The 19,686-nt window shown below is 46.0% G+C and overlaps 2 protein-coding genes across 5 annotated transcripts in view; one reads left to right on the forward strand and one right to left on the reverse strand.

Annotated features, from left to right (window-relative positions):
• LOC142558596 (26S proteasome non-ATPase regulatory subunit 13-like) overlaps positions 1 to 19,686 on the forward strand; it is a 283,634-nt gene that overhangs the window by 121,237 nt on the left and 142,711 nt on the right. For all 4 annotated transcript variants that reach the window (XM_075670747.1, XM_075670746.1, XM_075670749.1 and 1 more), the window contains exon 7: positions 3,849 to 4,020. In XM_075670747.1, coding sequence (XP_075526862.1) covers positions 3,849 to 4,020 — 172 coding nt within the window. The remainder of the gene's footprint in view (positions 1 to 3,848; positions 4,021 to 19,686) is intronic.
• On the reverse strand, positions 15,178 to 17,552 carry LOC142558595 (uncharacterized). The gene has a single exon (XM_075670744.1). It carries the CDS (start codon positions 17,352 to 17,354, stop codon positions 15,357 to 15,359), a length of 1,998 nt encoding a protein of 665 aa, XP_075526859.1. The 5' UTR covers positions 17,355 to 17,552; the 3' UTR covers positions 15,178 to 15,356.

A 19,686-nucleotide genomic window follows, 5' to 3' on the forward strand; every position in this document is an offset into this window, starting at 1 on the left:
CGATAATGGTTCGATTCATTAGCTGCTAGGCATGTGCGTAGCACACAGGCATCTCTCATTTACAAAAGTGACACTGAGATGTAAGGAGAAATGTTCTTTAATGCTCTCATACACTGGGTTGAACATGTTTGCGGGACATAATGGATGGTCAAAGTTGAACAGCGGGTTGTCGTGAGGTTTTTGACAGCTGAAGGTGTTTTCCAAAAAGAAATTAGTCACCGTATGGCTGCCGTGTATGTTGAACATTGCATTTCATTGGCCAGTGTGAAGCATTTGAGCAAACAGTTCAAAGAAGGACGTGAAAGTTGCAAAAACGTTCCAAGACCGTGCCAAAGCCACCGTGCAATCACACCCAACACAATTGCAAAGGTTGATGAGCTGATTAGACAATGATGGAGGATAAGCATAGATGAACTGGCAGAGCATGTGAACATCAGTCACGGTTCGCTTCACACCATAATTCATTAACATGTTGGTTATTGGCTCTTGTGTGCACAATGGATGCCCAAAAGTTTCAACCACCGCCAGAAGATGGAGAAGTTCGGCGCTGCCTTGACTCATCCAATCCGGTATCACAATGATGGTGACAACTTCTTGTCTGCAAATGTGACTGCGAATGAATCATGGTGCCACTACTACGAGCCTGAAACACGACGGCGAAGCTCCCAGTGGAAACATTGGAATTCACCACCCCCAAAGAAAGCAAAGGCCGTCCTTTCCGCCAGAAAGGTGTTCTTGAATTTTTTTCTGATCATCGGGGGCCATTACTAATAGAATTTACTAAACCTGGAGAGACTATCAATCGTTTCTGATATTGTGAAAGGTTGGATTGGCTGCGTGTTGCAATCAAGAACAGGCGACGTGAAAAATTGACGAATTGGGTCATCTTGCTCCATAACAATGCCCATGCCCTCGTCAAGGATGGGGTTAATATAAAACTGGCAAAGTTCAAGCGGGAAACGCTGCAACATCGGCCATACAGCCCAGACCTGTCACCTTGCGACTTCCTCATTTTAGGGCAATTGAAGAAAGAGCTCAAGGGAACCAGATTCATGTCGGACAATGATATGAAAGAGTCAGTTACAAGAGTTTTTGAAGCAGCAACCCAAGGAGATTTATGAGACAAGAATTACGCGACTTGTTGCTCAGTGGGACCAATGTCTAAAGGCTCATGGATACTACTTTTGAATAAACTACCCCATTAGTCATATATTTGTATTGGCTCACTTTCATTTGACTCGCCCTCGTATATCTTACAGAACTGCTTTCTATATGGGCTCTCTGTCTCTCAGTAGCTTTGCTCACAATACATGACCGGTGACAGCTCCTCCTGCGCAATAAATTGGAATAAAGGGCAGCGTCATTGGAGCTTTTTCCTTGGCCGTTGCATATGTACAAAAATGTAAACTAAGTTCTTAAATGACAGTCTCATTAAAATATTTGTCCTCAACATGTTCATTTCATGGCCTTAACATTTTTCATATCAGCGGCATGCACTGCTTTGCTAGTTTCGAACTGATATAGTTCTGAAGTTCGTGTGATATTTTCTTTACTTATTAAAAAGGCAAAAAAAAAAAACATGAAAACATTGATATCGGTTATTTCTGGCATAATTATTTGGACATACAAATATATGCTTTTAAGAAAAAATACATATTTTACTTGTCTTGACAGTGCATAGCGTTCAAGAATTCATTTGCAGCATCTTTCGCAATGGCAATGCACTTATTATTCATGTATTTGATCCCTCAACAAATTCTATACGAAGGAGGCCGAGCTGCAACGTGAGCCCCCCGGAACAAAATTTCTGGCTATTCCACTGGTGATCGGGGATCGATGTTTGGAGCTCACAATTGGTTGTGCGACGCCCTCTGAACAATGATCCCCGATTGCGTCCTTGGTTTCATTGATTGATTTGTACACGCTTTTAATCGTTTTTTACATGATTTTATATATCGAATTCTGGCTATATCTAAATATTTTGCGATCACCGCTCTGTTCGATATATCGAGGTTCGACTGTATGTCACTGCATTCTGGCTTTGGTTCTTTTTGGCTCCACTTTCTTGCCAGCGTTTCACGACTACATCTAGTTGTATTGGATATGTCTCGGCAAGCGTTTCTTAGTAGAAAAAGGTGTGTGTGACATCAGCATATTAAAAGAATTACTTCATTCAACCTGTTTTACAACATACATACGTGCAACATATGAAAGGGTTTAGTGTTAACTCAGTGGAACTCACTTATAACAATTCTAGGTATGACAATCTATCTGTTATAACCACCACATTTTAGTGCATTTACGATTTTCTGACCCTGCCTATTGAAACTGCTTCCAAATGTAACGAATGCTCTTTGAATCGACGTACTGTTACAACAAACGCTTCAAACTCGGTCATGGTAAAAAGAGGCCGCACGCAAAGTACAGAAGCAGGGAAGCAAGACCAAACTGCTCTGCTCCAGTCAAACTGCGATGATGATGCAGCCTTCGAGATGAAGAAGCAACTGCCGCGCGCAGATTTTGGAAGCTGCGAAGGTCACTCGCATTAGGCATGCCTCCAAGGAGGAGGCGTACGGCATAAACAGCATGGTGCGTGGTGGGCACTGGCATGTGCACCCGTGCAATATCGGATGCCACGATGGCGTCACTAGTTTTTGAGCAGTTGTCCTTGCAGCACCATGTGCATTACACCTGCTTCAGTGATTCAGAATGACCATCTTTGTCTTTGCACCATGACAACAATGGCTGCTCAAGCGTTTCTGTTGACACAGCCCGAGTTGGCGAGAATGCTGCACCACGCACTGCCGCCATGCGACGTTGGAAAGGGTCGGTAGTTACTACGCCATTACCTGGAAATCACGGTTCGGCAATGCTGCATTTACGCATTGCCGATTGGTGATAACTGTTCACGGTGATGTTTTACCCCTCAAACATGGCATTATTTTTGCCCGAAACGACAATGGATAACATTATTTAATGGCTGTTGTGTGGCTTTTGCATGGTCATCATAGTTTCCTTAGTAGTTTCCGAAGTTTATGTTCCGGCCAACTAGAATGCTTCAATCTCTTATGAAGAATATGGTCGTGTCCCCGCTGGTAGTAAAATATATCACAAGCTCTTCAATAAAAAACGCCTGTTGCGCTGGCAGTTTCAAAATGACAGGTGATCAGAACCGGGCACTGTTTGGAGAGAGCTATACGTCACAGCATTTCACTTTTTGGATGGATGTTTCTAACGGAAATTTGCTGCTAGGCACGAGAATGCATCGGGAACAAAAATGGCACTGAAAATCAAGTTTTCGGACCAAGGTGAATTGTAATAGCTGATGCCAGTTTTAGTGTGGTCACTTCTTTATTGTTTTCAAGGCCGAGCGCATATATAACAAACTAATGTACAACGACCACTTTTCACGGAACTGCTGAGTTCGTTATAAATGGGTTTGAGTGTACTACAAGGGTGCTCTGGTGGCGTTCTTTGCATTCCTGTGGTCAGAATTGAGCACTTAGAAATAATTTGCCTGGTTCTTTCATAGCACTCTAATGCGTTCTCATGTTTGACCTGAAAGCGTGACCGGGGCCCAACCACATTCTGGTCACGTTTCATTGCTGGCGCAGCAGTCACGCTCACTCAAATCTGGTCTATATTTGCAACAGAAATAGTAGTGACGGCCTCAGTCTGCTTCCATTGCTCTAAAGAATGGCTGAATATCTCTGGCTTAAATCATTAGCGCGCTTTGCATGATTGCGACTCCTGCATACTATTCGGAACCAGGTGAGTGCGCAGTGAAGGACAGATTGTTGTCGCAGCCTCTGCTTGGCACAAAGCTTGATCTTGAGCCCACTTTGCAGAAGGTTCTGGAGGAGACAGAGTCCCAGGCAGAGTCCCTTCCGGGCGTGACGGAGGTACATGGCCGCTTCTACCAGCTGTGCAGCGACTACCACCAGAAGATGGGTGACCACCAGGCCTACTACAGGGACGCCCTACGCTTCCTTGGCTGCACATCGCTTGACTGCATTCCCAGTGAGAGCCGTTCTTTAGCTTGGCTGCTGCAGTGCTGACCTTTGGGTGCAGCCTCTTTTATAGAACAGGCCAAGTTGTTGTACACTGCTTGTGTCAGGGCAGTACTTTGTTTTTTGCATGTTTTACAGGGTGCAGGTCTTGCATGAGGCAAGCTTATGGCTACTTACCGAAGATGCTCAGACTGCTATGAAGAATAGTGTAGGAACCACTAGTGGACAAACATGAAAGCGTTTATTCAAGTGTTGATGCCGCTTCCACAGCCCTCATTGTTTGATGAGCTTGCCTTATCAGTGCTCTGCCAAAGCTGGTCATCCTCTGTGCCGTCCATTGCAGTTTGAAATTTCCGTTGCCTTGAAACTCCAGACTGCAGCCTCAAGCAAAATAGACATCCACATGTTCAAAATCCACGCACACTTTTCTCGCAGCAGTACACCTCAGCACAACCAATACCCTTGAAACACTGTGTATCTAATCACGTGATTGCGATCATGTGGGAGACCGTGATCACGTGTCCTGCCATCATCAGCAGGACAGTAATTAGTGTCATCTAGTAGCGGCTTGTGGAAATTAACCAGCACGTGGGCGGGGCCTCTGAGATTTCAACATTGTGCCATTGCCATCTCGGAGGCCACATATGTAGGTATGCACACGACCTTTACTGAAACATGTTCAAATTTTCGCAGTCGAAAGTGGAGGTGCAGGCCTTACATGCAGTGCTGCCATAGCTATTCACTGATTCATTCCAGATTTCAGTGGTGAACCTTTGCAATTTACTAATTTTTGCTGCCTTTCAGAAAAACAATAGGGAAATGTATATTAGAATATTTTTTACTTTTTCTACTACACCAAACGTTATAACGAAACGGGATATAATCAAATAATGGATGTAACAAAGTAAATGGAATTACCCTTAATATCCATATAGAGATGCATGTATTTAAAACCTCATCTTGATTGCCTATTTACTCTAACCTAACCTACACTTTTATTTCGATAAAACGGCTCCAAAAATTGTGTGCGTGTTAGAATCGAGTACGACCCTAAATCTGCATATTAAGGCAGAGGCTTGGGCAAGTTGGTAGTGGTTCATAATAGCGGTGCATGCGTGTTTGCATATCACCATCAGCATTTCAAAATGGCCGGCTCGTATGCGCTTCAAGCCTAGCTTCCTCCACGTGCTGTAGTACGTGTGCTTAGGCAATGCTTCCTTTGGCTTAGGTTAGTGTGCTGTCCGTCTCTTCGGTCTTCCCGTTTTCTGCGTTTGCTCTACCAGCATGGAAGTGCCGACTGCAACGAAATGCCGTGTTTATCATGGTGCTGCAATTAAAAAGAAAGCGATGATGTTTGCAGAGACTGATGGAATTCAATCTGAGTCGAAAGGAATTTTTAGTTCTCGAAACTTGTGTACGGGACTGGCGCAAACAGGAGAGGTGTTCTACACCGGTGGCTGCTACGTACAGCGCAGCCGCACGGCCCCTGTCTTGAAAGCAATCTGCAATGTAGACGAGAGTCTATGCATCAAGGCGCACTGTGCTGTGTTCTCGTCACTTAGTTCGCGTTGAAGCGAGCGGCTGCACAGAGGTCAATTCCTTTGCTCCTGCTACTGCACTTCCTTACTCCAGCGTTTCGTTAAAAGAGTTTCCGCGATCACTGAGTGTTTGCTTGTGCCTGCGTGACACCATGCTTGTTAATTTAGTTAGTAAGTGAATGTTTAAAAGTTTATACCGCCGATAAAAGTACGATCCTTACTTTTCATATAGCTGTCTACTAATTTGCTATTGTAATCGATGCTTTTCCTGTCGAGCAAAACTGCGACTTTATCGCAACTTTAGTGCACTGGGAGTAAATCTTTTTCCCAAATGAGAGAAAGCTGTATTTCTGTATGAAAGAATGAGGTGTATGAAAGAATATTGTAAAGGACTTTTTTTTTTAGGTCATGGCAAACGGGTGCGTGTTACGATTGAGGGCATTTTTCTTGTTCCCTTTTTTTTGGTCATGGAAAACGGGTGCACATTACGGTCGAGGACGCATTAGAATTGTAAAAGTATTTTTATTGTAATTGTAAAAGTAAAATGTATTTTTCTTTACCTACGCTTCGTCCAAACTTGTGCAGACAAGTATAGTGTCAGGCAAAGGGTATGACGATACATGCAGCAATTGGCTGACTAGTCCCTAGCCAGTCATACAGTGCAGTCCGCTTATAATGATATCAAAAAGAAGGAAAAATCCCGTCATTATTACCGATTGTCACTAAATCTGGACTGCTATTAAAAGGGGGGGGGGGACACTACAGAGCCTACTTTTATAGCTACAAAACAATATTTGCCACTTGCGCTAAATATAGACGTAGAAAGTAGCCAGTGAAAAATAAAACATGTATTCATACCTCTAAATAATGTGTCAAGCGTTAAAGGGCCCTCACCAAGTCTGGCCATATTGAGCTGACAAGCGCAGAGCATACAATGCATGATAGTGATTGTGTCTACAAAGTATTACATCGCTACGCACCGCAGAAAGCTCTGAAATTTCGAACCGAACGCTGTTTTCCCTTCTTCTTGTAGCCGCCGCCCTCCAATGGAGGATGACGTACACGTGTGCCTACATACACGTTTGCTGTGACGCCACTCGTGGTGACACGTGACTTTGAGCATTATTCTAAGGAACGTCTGGTATGTGTGTAATATGTTGCTTGAGTAGACAAAGTAAAGCTTAGAGAAATAATAAAACACACAAACCGAATGTCTGCATATTTTTGTTTTACTTCGCACTGCAGCAAGAGAAATTTACTTCTGTTTCGTCTGCTTGTTCCCACGTTGTGCGGTTGCGCGCACAGGCACCGAAACCAATGTCATTTTTGCGGACTATGATGATTCATCGATGGCAGGACCCACAGGAGGCCCTCTTTAAATACGAGGCCTGTCCGAAGCGCTCTGTGGGCCTCGTAGTGGCCTGGTACTGTACCTGAATCAAATGGCTGTGCGGCCTCTTAAGACGTACTTAATCTTAAACAAGCTCGAAGTTGACGTATACTCCTGCGTTCATTTACGGAGATAGTTTCGCTCTCGTGAGACTCTGCTTGTTCTGGTGCCGAACCCCTCAAAGTACACAGCCGAAAGTGCTCTTGGCCCTGATAATGAGCCTGGCATAGTGCCAGAAACACTTGTCGGGGACGGATTTGGTGCCAAGTCATGCGAAATTTCGTGTAAGTGAAACTATCTTCAAAAGGGATCACCCAAGAATACCACCCAAGGAAAGCTTTCTCCACCGCAGACGACGACGATAAGTAAAGAGAACTTGTTTCCAAATTGTCCATTCGTTCCAGCTTATGCAGACATGTTGTGCAGCATCGACAACATTTAGTGGTTTGTTTGTGCTTGTGACGATGTCAACAACTTGCTACCAGATGTTGTAGCTCTCGAGAGGAAGCTAGTGCGTCGTGGCAGGGCGAACGTCCAGAAAAATCTCTCAGATTTATTTTTAAAGATGAAAATGAAGATTCGCTCACACCTACTCCAATTAAATGCCTGGCTTTCATGTTTTAAAAATAATTTAATCTATCTTTCTCGGAGCAGTGCAGATTTGTGCCGTGAGCTTATTCAGATGGTCTGCACCCCTTTTTTGGGCAAGGCTAGGCATTGCTGCCTAATTTCTTAGTTTTTCAATTATATGATGCCCGGATTATACAATGATTTTGCGTGGTCCTCACGAAATCGTATAATGGGGCTTCCACTGTAGTCGAAAATCTGCACTTGCTTTTGCAGTGATTTCAGGTTCACAACTGCGGTGTACATTGCGTCTAGCTGCTGCGCGAACACTGTAGCAATAGTTTAGTCTGCATGAAATTAATCAGTCACTCGGTTGGAGTTGGTTTCAAAGACGGGCTATTGTCAATCTCATCGTCACTGCCGCTGCTGTCATTGCCTCCACCGCACAAAACCGCCATCTGTCATTGTGACAACAATCGTCCCATTCACAGAACGATGCAGCACTATCTGCACTCAGAAACTCCTCCATCGAAGCACCACCTGTTTCATCATCAGTAGCGACGTGCTCCTAGAGCTCGGTAATGCCAGCGGCTTCCACTGCAAAAAAGAAGTGAGGCGTGCAGACAGGACACAAGACTAGAAAAGTGGACAACACGAACGCCGACTATCAACTGAAGGGAGCACTGAGGCGAAAAAAGAAGAAGACACAAAACTCATCTGCGCATGCTCAGGAATGGTAACACCACGTGTCAGTCGGGTACACGTGCCGGTCTACGTGAGAGATAACTGTTAAGACACTTAAGGGGGGAGGCTACCCTGGAGACCGAACTTTAGATACCCAGATGAAACATTTAGGGTACGTTCACACCACCGAACTATGAGGAACTGCGAAGTTTCATGAAGATATGTTTATTAGTTCCAGAGTTATTGAGGTCTAACTAGGTGATTCATGTATATGCCTGAGGAAGAGCCTGGAGAAATGCCAAGACATCGTAGGAAGCTGAAATTAACTGTGATGATGCCTTGATAGATATCCCATGGGGCTAAAGAGCCCTTTTCTTTTTCCCCTCCAAAAAATTTTAAGACAACTTTGAATTTGATGCAGCCAGTAATGACCACATTCATCAAAAATTAATTGCTTATTATAAATTAACTGCACCAGCCTTCAAAAAAAAAGAAGCCTGTTACCCCTGGTAAAGTCATCCAAGAACAGAATAAAAAAAACTGCATACAAATCTGAAGAGCGGTTCTTGAGATATCGCCTTCCCCAGCACCACTACTAGCGAAAAAATCCATTCCGAGAAAACAGGCCTTAAAGTTGAACCCATGTGCTTTTTTATTTAGAAGCTCCTGCGGAGCTTCTAATTTGCTCTTGCGGCTCCAGGCACACTCAGTGTGTCGGATTTTTGACTGGCGACAGCCGAAAGCACAGTTCCGCCGCTGAAAAGAGTCTACGCAGTCGGCACTCGCTGCGGAAGATCGGAAGTTCGATGATCGTACAAAACGCATATCGCGCACCCGTGCACCGAACATCTGCACTGTCTTGGGCTTTGCCGGCATCACGTGCAGCGAAGAACTAGCGAAAAAAAAAAAAAAAAAGCTGAGCAAATAATCTAAAAGATAGTGCAAGGCGATGAGCAGCGCGCAAGCTCATGTTGAGGCGGACGGAGCAAGGGGCAACAGCGACGCAAGTGCGGCATCAAAGGGAGCAGCCGCCGCTGCCCGCGCAGCAGCCAATGGCAGACGCGCTTTAGCCCGCGGGATTTGAGCAGCCGCCGCTGACCACGCAGCAGCCAATGGCAGGCGCGCTTTAGCCCGCGATATTTGAACGCGCTGCTCCGGCCAATCAGCGCTCCGCATCACATCGCGGGAAAACGTCAATAGTGCCTTTGTCTCTGTCTTGCCGCCTTTTGCAAGGCGGCAAGATAGAGACAAAGAATCCACAGTCAAAACGACACCAAGATGGCGCGGGCAGGCCACATGGGCCGGGAATGGCGCACGCGCGAAGTTTGACTTTATTTCGGCATTTGCGCGTGTTTTTTGGGCCGCGGTGGCCTCAAAAGTAGCGCTATTTTTGGTACTTTACGGTTGAATTAGGTGCTGATAATTACGGAACAGATAGTTTATGAGACATACAACCCAAAATTACGGTTTTTCGAAAATCGACGTTTTCGCGATTTTTCAGTTTTCAAGGGCCGTGTCCCCCCTTAATCTCTTCCTTATGTAAAGTAATCGAAGGCTGACTCACGCACGCACTTCCACCATTAAAAATATGCCATGCCTCTACCATAAGACACGTATCTTCATTCTTATGCCTGTGCAATATTGCGCATTCATCTAACTCTGGCATGCAGTTACAATCTCGGCAATGTAGCGAAAGATTAGAAGGCGACCCACCGGTTAATGACCTTTTATGTTCCATTAGCCTCTGATTGATAGACCGTCCCGTTTGCCCTACATAGAACTGGCCACAGCTAAGGGGAATTTTATACACCACATCCATACGACAGTCAGTAAAACTATTGTTCTTATTGTGCTTCACTGGACAAATATCTGTTCGTTTTTTGCCTTTTACCCGCTCCTTTTTATTCTGTATGGCAGCACATATCTTACCTAGCTTGTTGGGAGCAGTGAAAGCAACATTAACATCATATCTACTTGCAACTTTTTAAAGCCTGTGCGACACTGAATGAATATACAGAATAGCCACTACTCTTTTTTTGCTACTACTGCTTTCTGTAATCACGTCCATCCCTCTCGAAACCGACTTCTTTAGGCGCTCAGCCACAGTGGCCACCACTACACTAGGTTAACCTGCTTCTAATAGGCGCTGGACGTGCGCATTAAAACTGGCGCTCATTTTGTGCATGCAGGATCTGGTGAGGGAAGACTTAAGGCACGACATGGCAATTCCGTTTTTTTACTAATTTAGAATGCTTGGATTGAAAGTTTAGCAATGGCTTCGAAGATCTTGGCGATTACTGCCAACAAACATGGCTTTGTTCGAAGATCAAGGAAATGTCAAGGAACTGAATTACGCGTCGCTGTGGAAATTCCTTGGTAAACTTTAATCCTCCCCCATAAAGTTTAAATTGATCACTTACTGAGGTAGCAGTGGAATCGAATTCTTCCCTATTGCAGAAAATCAGGTAATCATCAACGTACCGAAACATCTTGATAACGCTATCACCTAAGGCTTTCTCTAAGCAGTTGTCAACCTTACTCGGGTAAATGTTGCTAAGAATAGGGGCAACCTTTGAGCCAATACAAATGCCTGATTTCTGCAGAAAAACGCTATCTCTCCATCCAATCAGCGTCGACTTCAAGTACATTGAAAGAATTTCTAGAAAAGCTGCCGTGGAAACACCGCATCTGTCAATAAACGCCGATTCTTGCACTTGTTCTTTAATGCACTCATTTACGGAATTTAGTAACCCGTCATGCGGCAAGGAATAATACAGGTCTTCGATATCCATACTAAAAGCTGTACAATCACCAGGATTTTCCTCTCTCAAATACTGAACTAGTGCCTGAGAATGACGTAAGCAAAAGGGGCCTGAAAAACCTAGTGAAGCTAAGCAGTTCTGTAGGTAACTAGCGACACAGACCTGCCACGTCCCTTTCTCTGATACTATAGCACGAAATGGAATTTCTTGTTTATGGGTCTTGGCCGAGAAAAACAGTTCTAAGGTGAGGGATTTAGCTTTCTTGACATTACAGACAAGCCTATCAAGATTATGTCTTGACAAGAGGTCAACCGCACGTTGCTTAACTACCGAAGGCTTGAGTTTTACTGGCTGTAAATTCTTTTCTATGGCTGAAATCGCTTTTTTCTGAAAACATGTCATCTGGCATAATTACGAAATAACCTTCCTTGTCAGATATTACTGGTCTAAGTTTATGCTCCACAAGGTAATCAACTAACGGTCGGACAGGGCGTCTTAAAATGAGCATTTGATTGTTTAATGCTAGCAATGCAATCCGAAATAGAGCGTGAGCGTTCTTCTTCCGGGACGAACCTGGTTATGCAGCGCGGTATGCTTAAAACGTCGACGGGTTTTATGTTCGGCGTTCGTGTTGTCCACTTCTCTACTCTTGTGCCCTGTCTGCATGCCTCACTTCTTTTTTGCATAATGAATCCTTACCAACTAGCTCAGCTTTCTGTCATTCTAAGCTTCCACTGTGTTAGTTTCACTATTAGGGGGGTTTCATTCTGGTGCACAAAGCTCATCTTTTCCGTTGATTGGCATGGCCCCTGGTGTTCGCCGTCACAATCTTGGCACTCCAGCGTGGGCTCGTACTTTGAGTCTAGCAAAATTTGCAACTTCGTCTCAAGTGACACGGTTATGCGCTTTGTCGGCGCCATCGTCTACTAAGTGGGCTGCCTGCTGCCTAGGGGCTGCTTCTGCACTCGCTGAGAGAGTGCAGAAAGGGTGGTCGGGTGCCGCTTTGCTTTTTTTGTTATTATTATTATTATTATTATTATTCTCCTCTCCTCTGGACGTGTGGAGCACGATCACGGGTGATGCGTACGGGGAGCGAGTGGCACCAGCCCATGATGCTCTCCGCGGCTTATGCAGTCGGCGCACGGACGGGATGCGCTGCACGTCAATGGCCAGTGTTGCCAAATGTCTGCGAGCAAAAGTAGCTAGATGGCAGCGTGAAAGTAGCTAGAAGTAGCCAAAAAATGCAGAAATGACCTAAATGTAGCTTCATTTTTTCAAGCACTTTTTTAACATATTCTGAGTATATATAACACATTTATTGGCAGCTGTATTATCTGAAAAAATACTAAACACAGCTCTTAAGTCATGTTTTCTTGCCGGCAACTACACAGAACATGTATGAACGAATAATAAGTGTCCTCCCATTTTGTTTCCAATAATTTAGGGCAGGCCTAGTTTTCGCAAAGCGTCAAGGCTTGTGCGCTCACAAAAGAGGAGCTACGAATGCATCACTGCTCTGTAAACATATTAGATGAACTCCTTATACTTTATCAGTTTATCCAAAGGCCTATGTAATTGAAACTGAAATTCTTAGCAAATTGTACAACTGTAAAAAACTAAAAGAAACCAAAAAATTGCCTTGTTGACACTGAGGACTTCTTTAACAAAACTTAGGATTTTTGGTGCCAATTCTGTAGCCCTACACTAAGCATTTCTATATTGTATTTTGTTGCCATGTTTACAAACTACATTTATTTACCATGCAGTGGCATGGAGGATGGCCAGTGGTGTAGTTGATTCATAAGATACGAAAATTGCACTGCTGAAAGACACCTTAACCAAAGGCTGAATTTGGCAAACAGAAAAAACCACTCCCCACAGGGGCGTCTGCAGGCGTTTGGTGTGTTCTGACACCACGTACCCGAGCTCATGAGGGCTGGACCCTCCCGCGTGTAGCCATGCGCAGCTTAGCCGTGTCTGGGTAAAGGGGGATCCTGGGGGTTGAGCCGATGCTGAGTCTTTGGACGTTTAAGCTCCCCGGTGGAGGCAACACACCTCTTCGGCTTCGACTTCACATAGACGGCACCTCCAGACTGACCCACCTGGAGGAAATCGGCAGTCGCCTTTTCCTGTCCTCTCCAATCCTCGTCTTTCACTCCCACTTTTCCATCTTTCCTATCTTCACTTCTCTTCACTTCTTAGTTTCCCGGCGGCAAGGGTTAGCCTTGTGTGGTTAGCCAGCCTTGGTTATGCTGCATTTGGTTATAGCAGTGATGTACGGCTGGTGTTGGCAGGGTTTCTCTAGGAGGAACTTCTGTCACGTCCCCCCATTGGGCTCCATGGTGGGTGGTTGGCATCGCCGCCGAAAGCTCAACTGTACTTATGGAAAATGCTTTTCTTAAACTCCCTGATCGCCCTCAGAAACGAGGGCACCCCGAAGATGTCTTTCAGTCTTTCGGACGCCAAGTCCACAATTTCTCTCGTTTCCATGTAATTCACTCCGAAAAATCAGACAAACCAGTACGAACCATTTCACCGTTCCTCGTTTCCAAGTCTCTGACTGAAGTCTTTGGTACAGTATATAAGGCGTCTAGGATGGCAAGCAGTGATCTCCTCTTGGAGCTCCGCGATCAGAAGCAGTTTGAGAAACTGCCAAAACTTGTGTCATTTGGGGAGACCCAAGTAACAGTAACCCTGCACTGTACTATGAACACCACCCGTGGCGTTCTCTCGGACGATGACTTGCTGGAGCTCACTGAGGCTGAACTGTTGGAGGGTTGCGGTGAACAGAATGTCATAAATGTTAAACGAATTAAGATGAGGCGAGATGGTAAAGAGATCCAAACCAAGCACATAATAATCACCTTTGGTTCAAGTGTCCTGCCAGAGTCGGTCGAGGCCGGGTACATCAAGCTCTGTGTTGGGCCATACGTGCCCAATCCCCTAAGATGTTTGAAATGCTAACGTTTCGGCCACAGTTTGCAGAGCTGCTGAGGCCATCAAACCTGTGCGAAATGCAGTGCCCATGAACATGCCTCTGAAGTTTGCTAGAGCACTCTTCATTGTGTAAACTGTGAAGGGGAGCACGCCGCATACTCGCGGTCATGCCCATCCTGGAAAAAGGAGAAAGAAATTGTGACAATAAAGGTAAAAGAAAACATAACTCTCAAGGAGGCACGCAGGCAGGTTTTATACCTGCCCAAGAACACCTTTGCCGATGTGACGCGTCAGGGGGCAGCGACACAATGGCTTCTGGCGGCTGTCTGACCCTCAAGCAGTCAGTCGGCAGATATGCCACCTGCCCCCGCGGCGGTTGCAGCTAGCGCTGCTCTGCCAACCCAGAAGAAGGGGCCATTCACCTCCGGGCAGGTGGCCTCGAAGGTCTCGTCTAACGTGCCAAGGCCTTCAGGTCAAACAAAGCCATGTCCAGCGCCTCGCAAGAGGCGATGGACCCAACGACCAGCCAGACAGCGCCACCAGCGCCTAAGGATCGGCGAGCCTCTCTCAACTGCTCAAAAAAAAACAAAAAACTCCCGTCACAGCGCCTCGAAAGGGCCCGTGAACAAATATCACTCTCTTAATCTTAAGCACACAGCACCAAACACATTTATTATAACGGAGACACAAATACTACAGTGGAATGTACGAGGGCTTATACATAACCTCGACGACAATAAAGAACTACTACACAAACATAATCCCGAGTTGCTGTGTGTTCAAGAGACACATCTGGAATCTACAAACACAAACTTTCTTCGCAATTACTTACTCTTCCGGAAGGACCGCGATGAGGCTAATGCCTCTGGCAGAGTAGCAATTATAGCGGACAAGTCGATAGCTTTTCGACATGTTCAGGGAGGAGGCTACCTTCGAACACCAACTTTTTTGTTTCTTGAGATAACTGAATGAAATTTTCAGGGTACACTCATGGCATAGACATATGAATAACTACAAAGTTTCATGGAGCTACGTACACTGGTACTCAAGTTACAGGAGTATATCAGAATGGTTCACATAGGTTCCTTATGACATGCCTGGAGAACTTGCAAAATGTGTTAGCACTGTCAAATTCAATATGAAGATTCCTGAATAGGTACCACAGGGCAAGACAGAGCCCTTTTTTTTAATTTCCTTGCTGAAAAGTTTTAGCACAACATTGTATTTAGTGTTACTAATTAGACTTGCATTAGCCTAATTTTGATTGCTTATAATAAATTCCAGACTCAATAACTTGAAAAAGTGGGCCTGTCTTGCCCTCATAAATTTATTCAGGCACACAATAAAAAAAACCTGGTGGGAATCTGATTAGCGGTTCCAGAGATACTGCTTGCATAAGCAGCCACACCAGGAAAAAAATTCATTTCAAGAAAACGGCCCTTGAAGTTTTGACACAACATTTCTGGGTCTAAAATGACCCCGCAGAATAGTTTGCGGTGTCTTTGCAGGCTTTCTTTCTCTGCCGCCTCTCAGTCTTCGCTTGACCTCGCTTCTCAGCCTTTCCCATGTGCAGGGCATCTTTTTCCACGGCTCGATGGATGGCTAGGTGGCCAGGTGTGAGCCCTGCAGACAGAGAAATTTCTTTGGTGACCCTTTGGTTTCCAGCATTATACCGCATCACTGCATCATTCAGTGCTGTCTCCACTGCAATCAGGGATGCATGCTGCTCCTTGGGCATCAGTGACCACAGAACAGAATGAAATGATTCCGATGCATTTTGAGTCTTCGCTCCAAGGCACCGCTGAAGAAGGGAAGGCTCGGAGAGGCGCTGATAAACAGGCAGCATAGCCTCAGCGACATAGCCTGGCAGATTGTACCTGTGCCTTGGTTGTGGTAAGCCATTTGCCTCAGCAGCCTTGTGGCGGCACCATGAGCCAGCGCCCTCTGGGCATAGGTCATGGTGAGGCTCCGCATCGGTGGATGTGATGTGATGGTAGGACGCCATCACTGCACGCTGCATTGCTGCCGCGTCATTCGAGTTGTTTCTCAAAGCCCAGCCATAGTAATCCGTCAGCTTGTCGATCAGAGCCTTTGTCAGCCTTCCTTTCCCTCCCAATGCCTTATCACTCTTTTGCACTAGGTTGCGCAGTGCAGCCCCCATCCTTTTCTGCACGTGATTGAGGCATTCTTCTTTGACAACTGGGACTAGCCCATAAACATTCTCCTTCACAAGGGCAGAGTAGGTGGCACTGTCTCCATCAGACACAATCGTTGTGTAACGGAGGTTGTGCTTTGTCAGTGAACGGGCGAAAAGGATCAAGGCTGCCTCGACCTCCATCCTTCCAGACTTCGCATCAGTGTTTCTTTGGCAGATGTGCTGCTCACGCCAGCTTGAGTACTCGGAGTCTTCTGGTTTGGGTCCTGTTTGACACCCGAGGCACTGGTTTGAGAGGACAACTGCATCCAAGATGAGGCCAGTGTGATACTCTATCACTGCCCCAACTCCAATGTGGGATGTGTGTCCACGCTTGTGCCAGGTGCCATCATAGACCACAGTAATGTCTCTGGTAAATCCTGGGTCCATTCCCTGGTAAACCTTTTTCACAGCAGCTGCTGATTCTGAATAGAAACTCTCCATGCGTTGAGTCTCTGGGCCCCTGAATGTCTTCTTCAGATGTTCCTGGTACGTCTTGTGATGAAGTCCTCTGTGAGATACATTCATAGCAGCCCAAAAGTCATTTACAGCTGTCTGCCCCTTACCAATTTGCTTCATAGCCATAATGGCTCGGATGTTCACCTCAAAAGCATTTCCTGCGTTCTGGCGTGGTGAACTCCAAGAATTAGCAATAATCCCACAATGTGGGCATACCAACTCAAGCTTTGTAGCCAGTCCGAACTGGGTACCTTGTTGAATTGTCAGTCCAGTTGAAAGGCAGCGCTGGCACAAGGTTTTGGAGAGCAGGTGGCCGAACACACACATTTGCACAAGGCAAAATACCTCATCTACGGTGGTAGCAGTGGCAGGTGCGGGATCGGGCGACATCGCTTGAAATTTTCGTAGCGTCGCGGGCGTGGCACTAAGTTTGTTTTTCACAGCATTACGTTGTGCCTCCGCCGCCTCTATCTCCTCCGGCGTCAGAAAGTGCGTTTTCACGCGCACGGTCGACGATGCGTCTTTGCTCACGGCGACAGACGCGAGAGAGGGTGCCGCGATCGCCGAGGTTGATGCGGTCAGGACAGCAGGCACACTTGAAACGCCGTCTCCTTGCATTGCTGACTCGGAAGGTACGGCGCTGGAAGTGGCAACGCAGACTTCTTCTAGCGGTGTAGCAGAGGCAGCACTGCAGGAAGCGTCTCCGCAATCGCCGGCAACGCGCTTTGCCAACTTCGCCATGCGGACGGCATTCATAGAACGACGCCGCGCACCGAACGCATGTTGCGTTTTGAATTTCCGCTTAGGGACCATCGTGAACGGACGCGCGAGGATCCGTAGGGTGCACAAAACCGTTCAAAACACGCCACAAGAATCCCGACGGTAGCGAAGACAGCGATCTCGAAAATGGTGAAGAGTAAAGCGAGCGCACAAAGAACGCCGTCAACGGAGCGAGCAGCGGCAGACGACGCGCCGGGGGAGAGACCACGTGTCAGCGTGCCCAGCAGCCAATAGCAGCCACGCTCTCCCCCGCGTTCTCCGGGAGCGCGCGCTTCGTCCAATCACAGCTCGAATTCGAGACGCGGGAACCTCAAACACTGCTTTGAGGCCTCCAATCCCGTGCAAGCCATGCTTCTACCATGCCGCGGCCGCCGCCGGCGAAGGCAACACGGGAAAGGGCAAGCATTCACAAGCAAAACAAGACCAAGATGGCGGCGCTCGGTTCAGCGGCATGGAAATGGCGCGCGCGCGATGTTTGGTTATTTTCGCCGTTCGCTCGCGGCTCGGGGGCTGCCGTGGCCTGTTGTATATCGAATTAGAAGCATTTCCACGGTGAATTAGGCGTTAATAATTACAGGAAAGGTAGTTTACAACACGTATAGCCGAAATATATACTTTTTGAAAAATCTTTTTTCGCGATTTTTCGACTTTTGAAACCCGCGTCCCCCCTTCAGACACATCTTGAGGCAGTGTCAGTTCGGGCCATACCTTTTAATAAGTTTATCACTGTAAGTTCCATTTATATACCCCTGAACCATCATCTCGAATAAACAGACTTTTATAACCTTATTATCCAGCTTCCCGAACCTTACATACTTGTGGGAGATTTTAATGCTCACCACACGATGTGGGGAGACTCACGATGCAACGCAAGAGGTCGACTGGTAGAAAACTTTTTAGTAAACAAGGGTGCATGTCTGTTCAATAGAAACGAACCGACTTATTATAATATGTACCACAATTCACAATCTTTTATAGACCTATCTATTGGCTTGGCAGCTCTTATGACTTACTTAGAATGGAGCGTTATTAAAAATTCTTATGGAAGTGACCATTTTCCTGTCCTTTTAAACTTAAGTGTACCACAAGAATGCCCTCCACATGCGCCTCGGTGGAAGCTAGCTTCTGCTGACTGGGACCATGTTAAGGAATCCAGTTACCATCTCGAGATTTTATCACCGATTTTAGTATTGACGACGCGGTAGCCTATGTCACGGCTTTTATCATCGAAGCAGCAAATAAATTCATTCCACAATCAAGCAGTAGCTCATCCAAAAGACTAGTTCCGTGGTGGAATGACGAATGCAAGGAGGTGCAGAAAAAACAAAAAGCGTGGGGCATGCTGCGCTGGTACCCAACTGCAGAAAATTTGATAGAATTTAAAAATATTAAGTCACAGGGAAGGCGGACGCGACGGCAAGCTAAGAAGACAAGCTGGGAGAGATTCTTGACCGGCATTAACTCCTACACACAGGAGGCAGAAGTATGGAACCGGCTGAGGAGAATAAAGGGATAGCAATTTCAACCATTGCCCCTGGTTGATAAAGAAGGAAACAAGTTGGAAGACCAGGCTGATGCTCTGGTGAACACTTCGAGCACGTGTTTAGCTCCACTCACTATTCGCAGACCTTTTTGAAACATAAACCGATAGAAGAACTTAAGCCACTGAATCGGACGTGTATCCGAAATGATCCTCATAACCGTCCTTTTACCATTGCTGAACTTAAAGCTTCCTTATCAGTATGTCGGAGCTCCGCACCGGGCCCCGATAGAATAATGTACTATATGCTTAAGCACCTGCACTCCGACATACAAATCACGCTACTCACACTTCTCAATACTGTTTGGGCTGCTGGTTATCTCCCATAAAATTGGAAGGAGGCTATTGTGATCCCTGTCTTGAAGCATGGTAAAGACACTTCATTGCTGACTAGCTACTGTCCCGTAGTGCTTACGAGCTGCCTCTGTAAGCTTTTTGAAAAAATGATCAGTCGCTCTCTCGTACATCTTCTAGAGTCCAGCCAAATGCTTAACCCATTTCAATGTGGTTTTAGGGAAGGGTGATCTACAACATGGACATGGCCACAATTAGTACATGACCGGGGTAGTTGGAGAAGTATGGGAGAGGCCTTTGCCCTGTAGTGGGCATAAGCAGGCTGATAATGATGATGATGATCTACAACAAACCATCTCGTGCGTATCGAAGCGAGCATTCGCGATGCCTTCGTGCACAAACAATCCTTCTTATCCATATTTCCGGATATGGAAAAAGCGTACGACACAACCTGGTGGTACGGAATCCTGCGCGACCTTTCGGCGCTGGGTATCCGCGGCAATATGTTAAACATTATAGATAGCTACCTAG

The sequence above is a fragment of the Dermacentor variabilis genome, chromosome 9 (assembly GCF_050947875.1).
Source record: "Dermacentor variabilis isolate Ectoservices chromosome 9, ASM5094787v1, whole genome shotgun sequence".
Taxonomy (NCBI): domain Eukaryota; kingdom Metazoa; phylum Arthropoda; class Arachnida; order Ixodida; family Ixodidae; genus Dermacentor; species Dermacentor variabilis.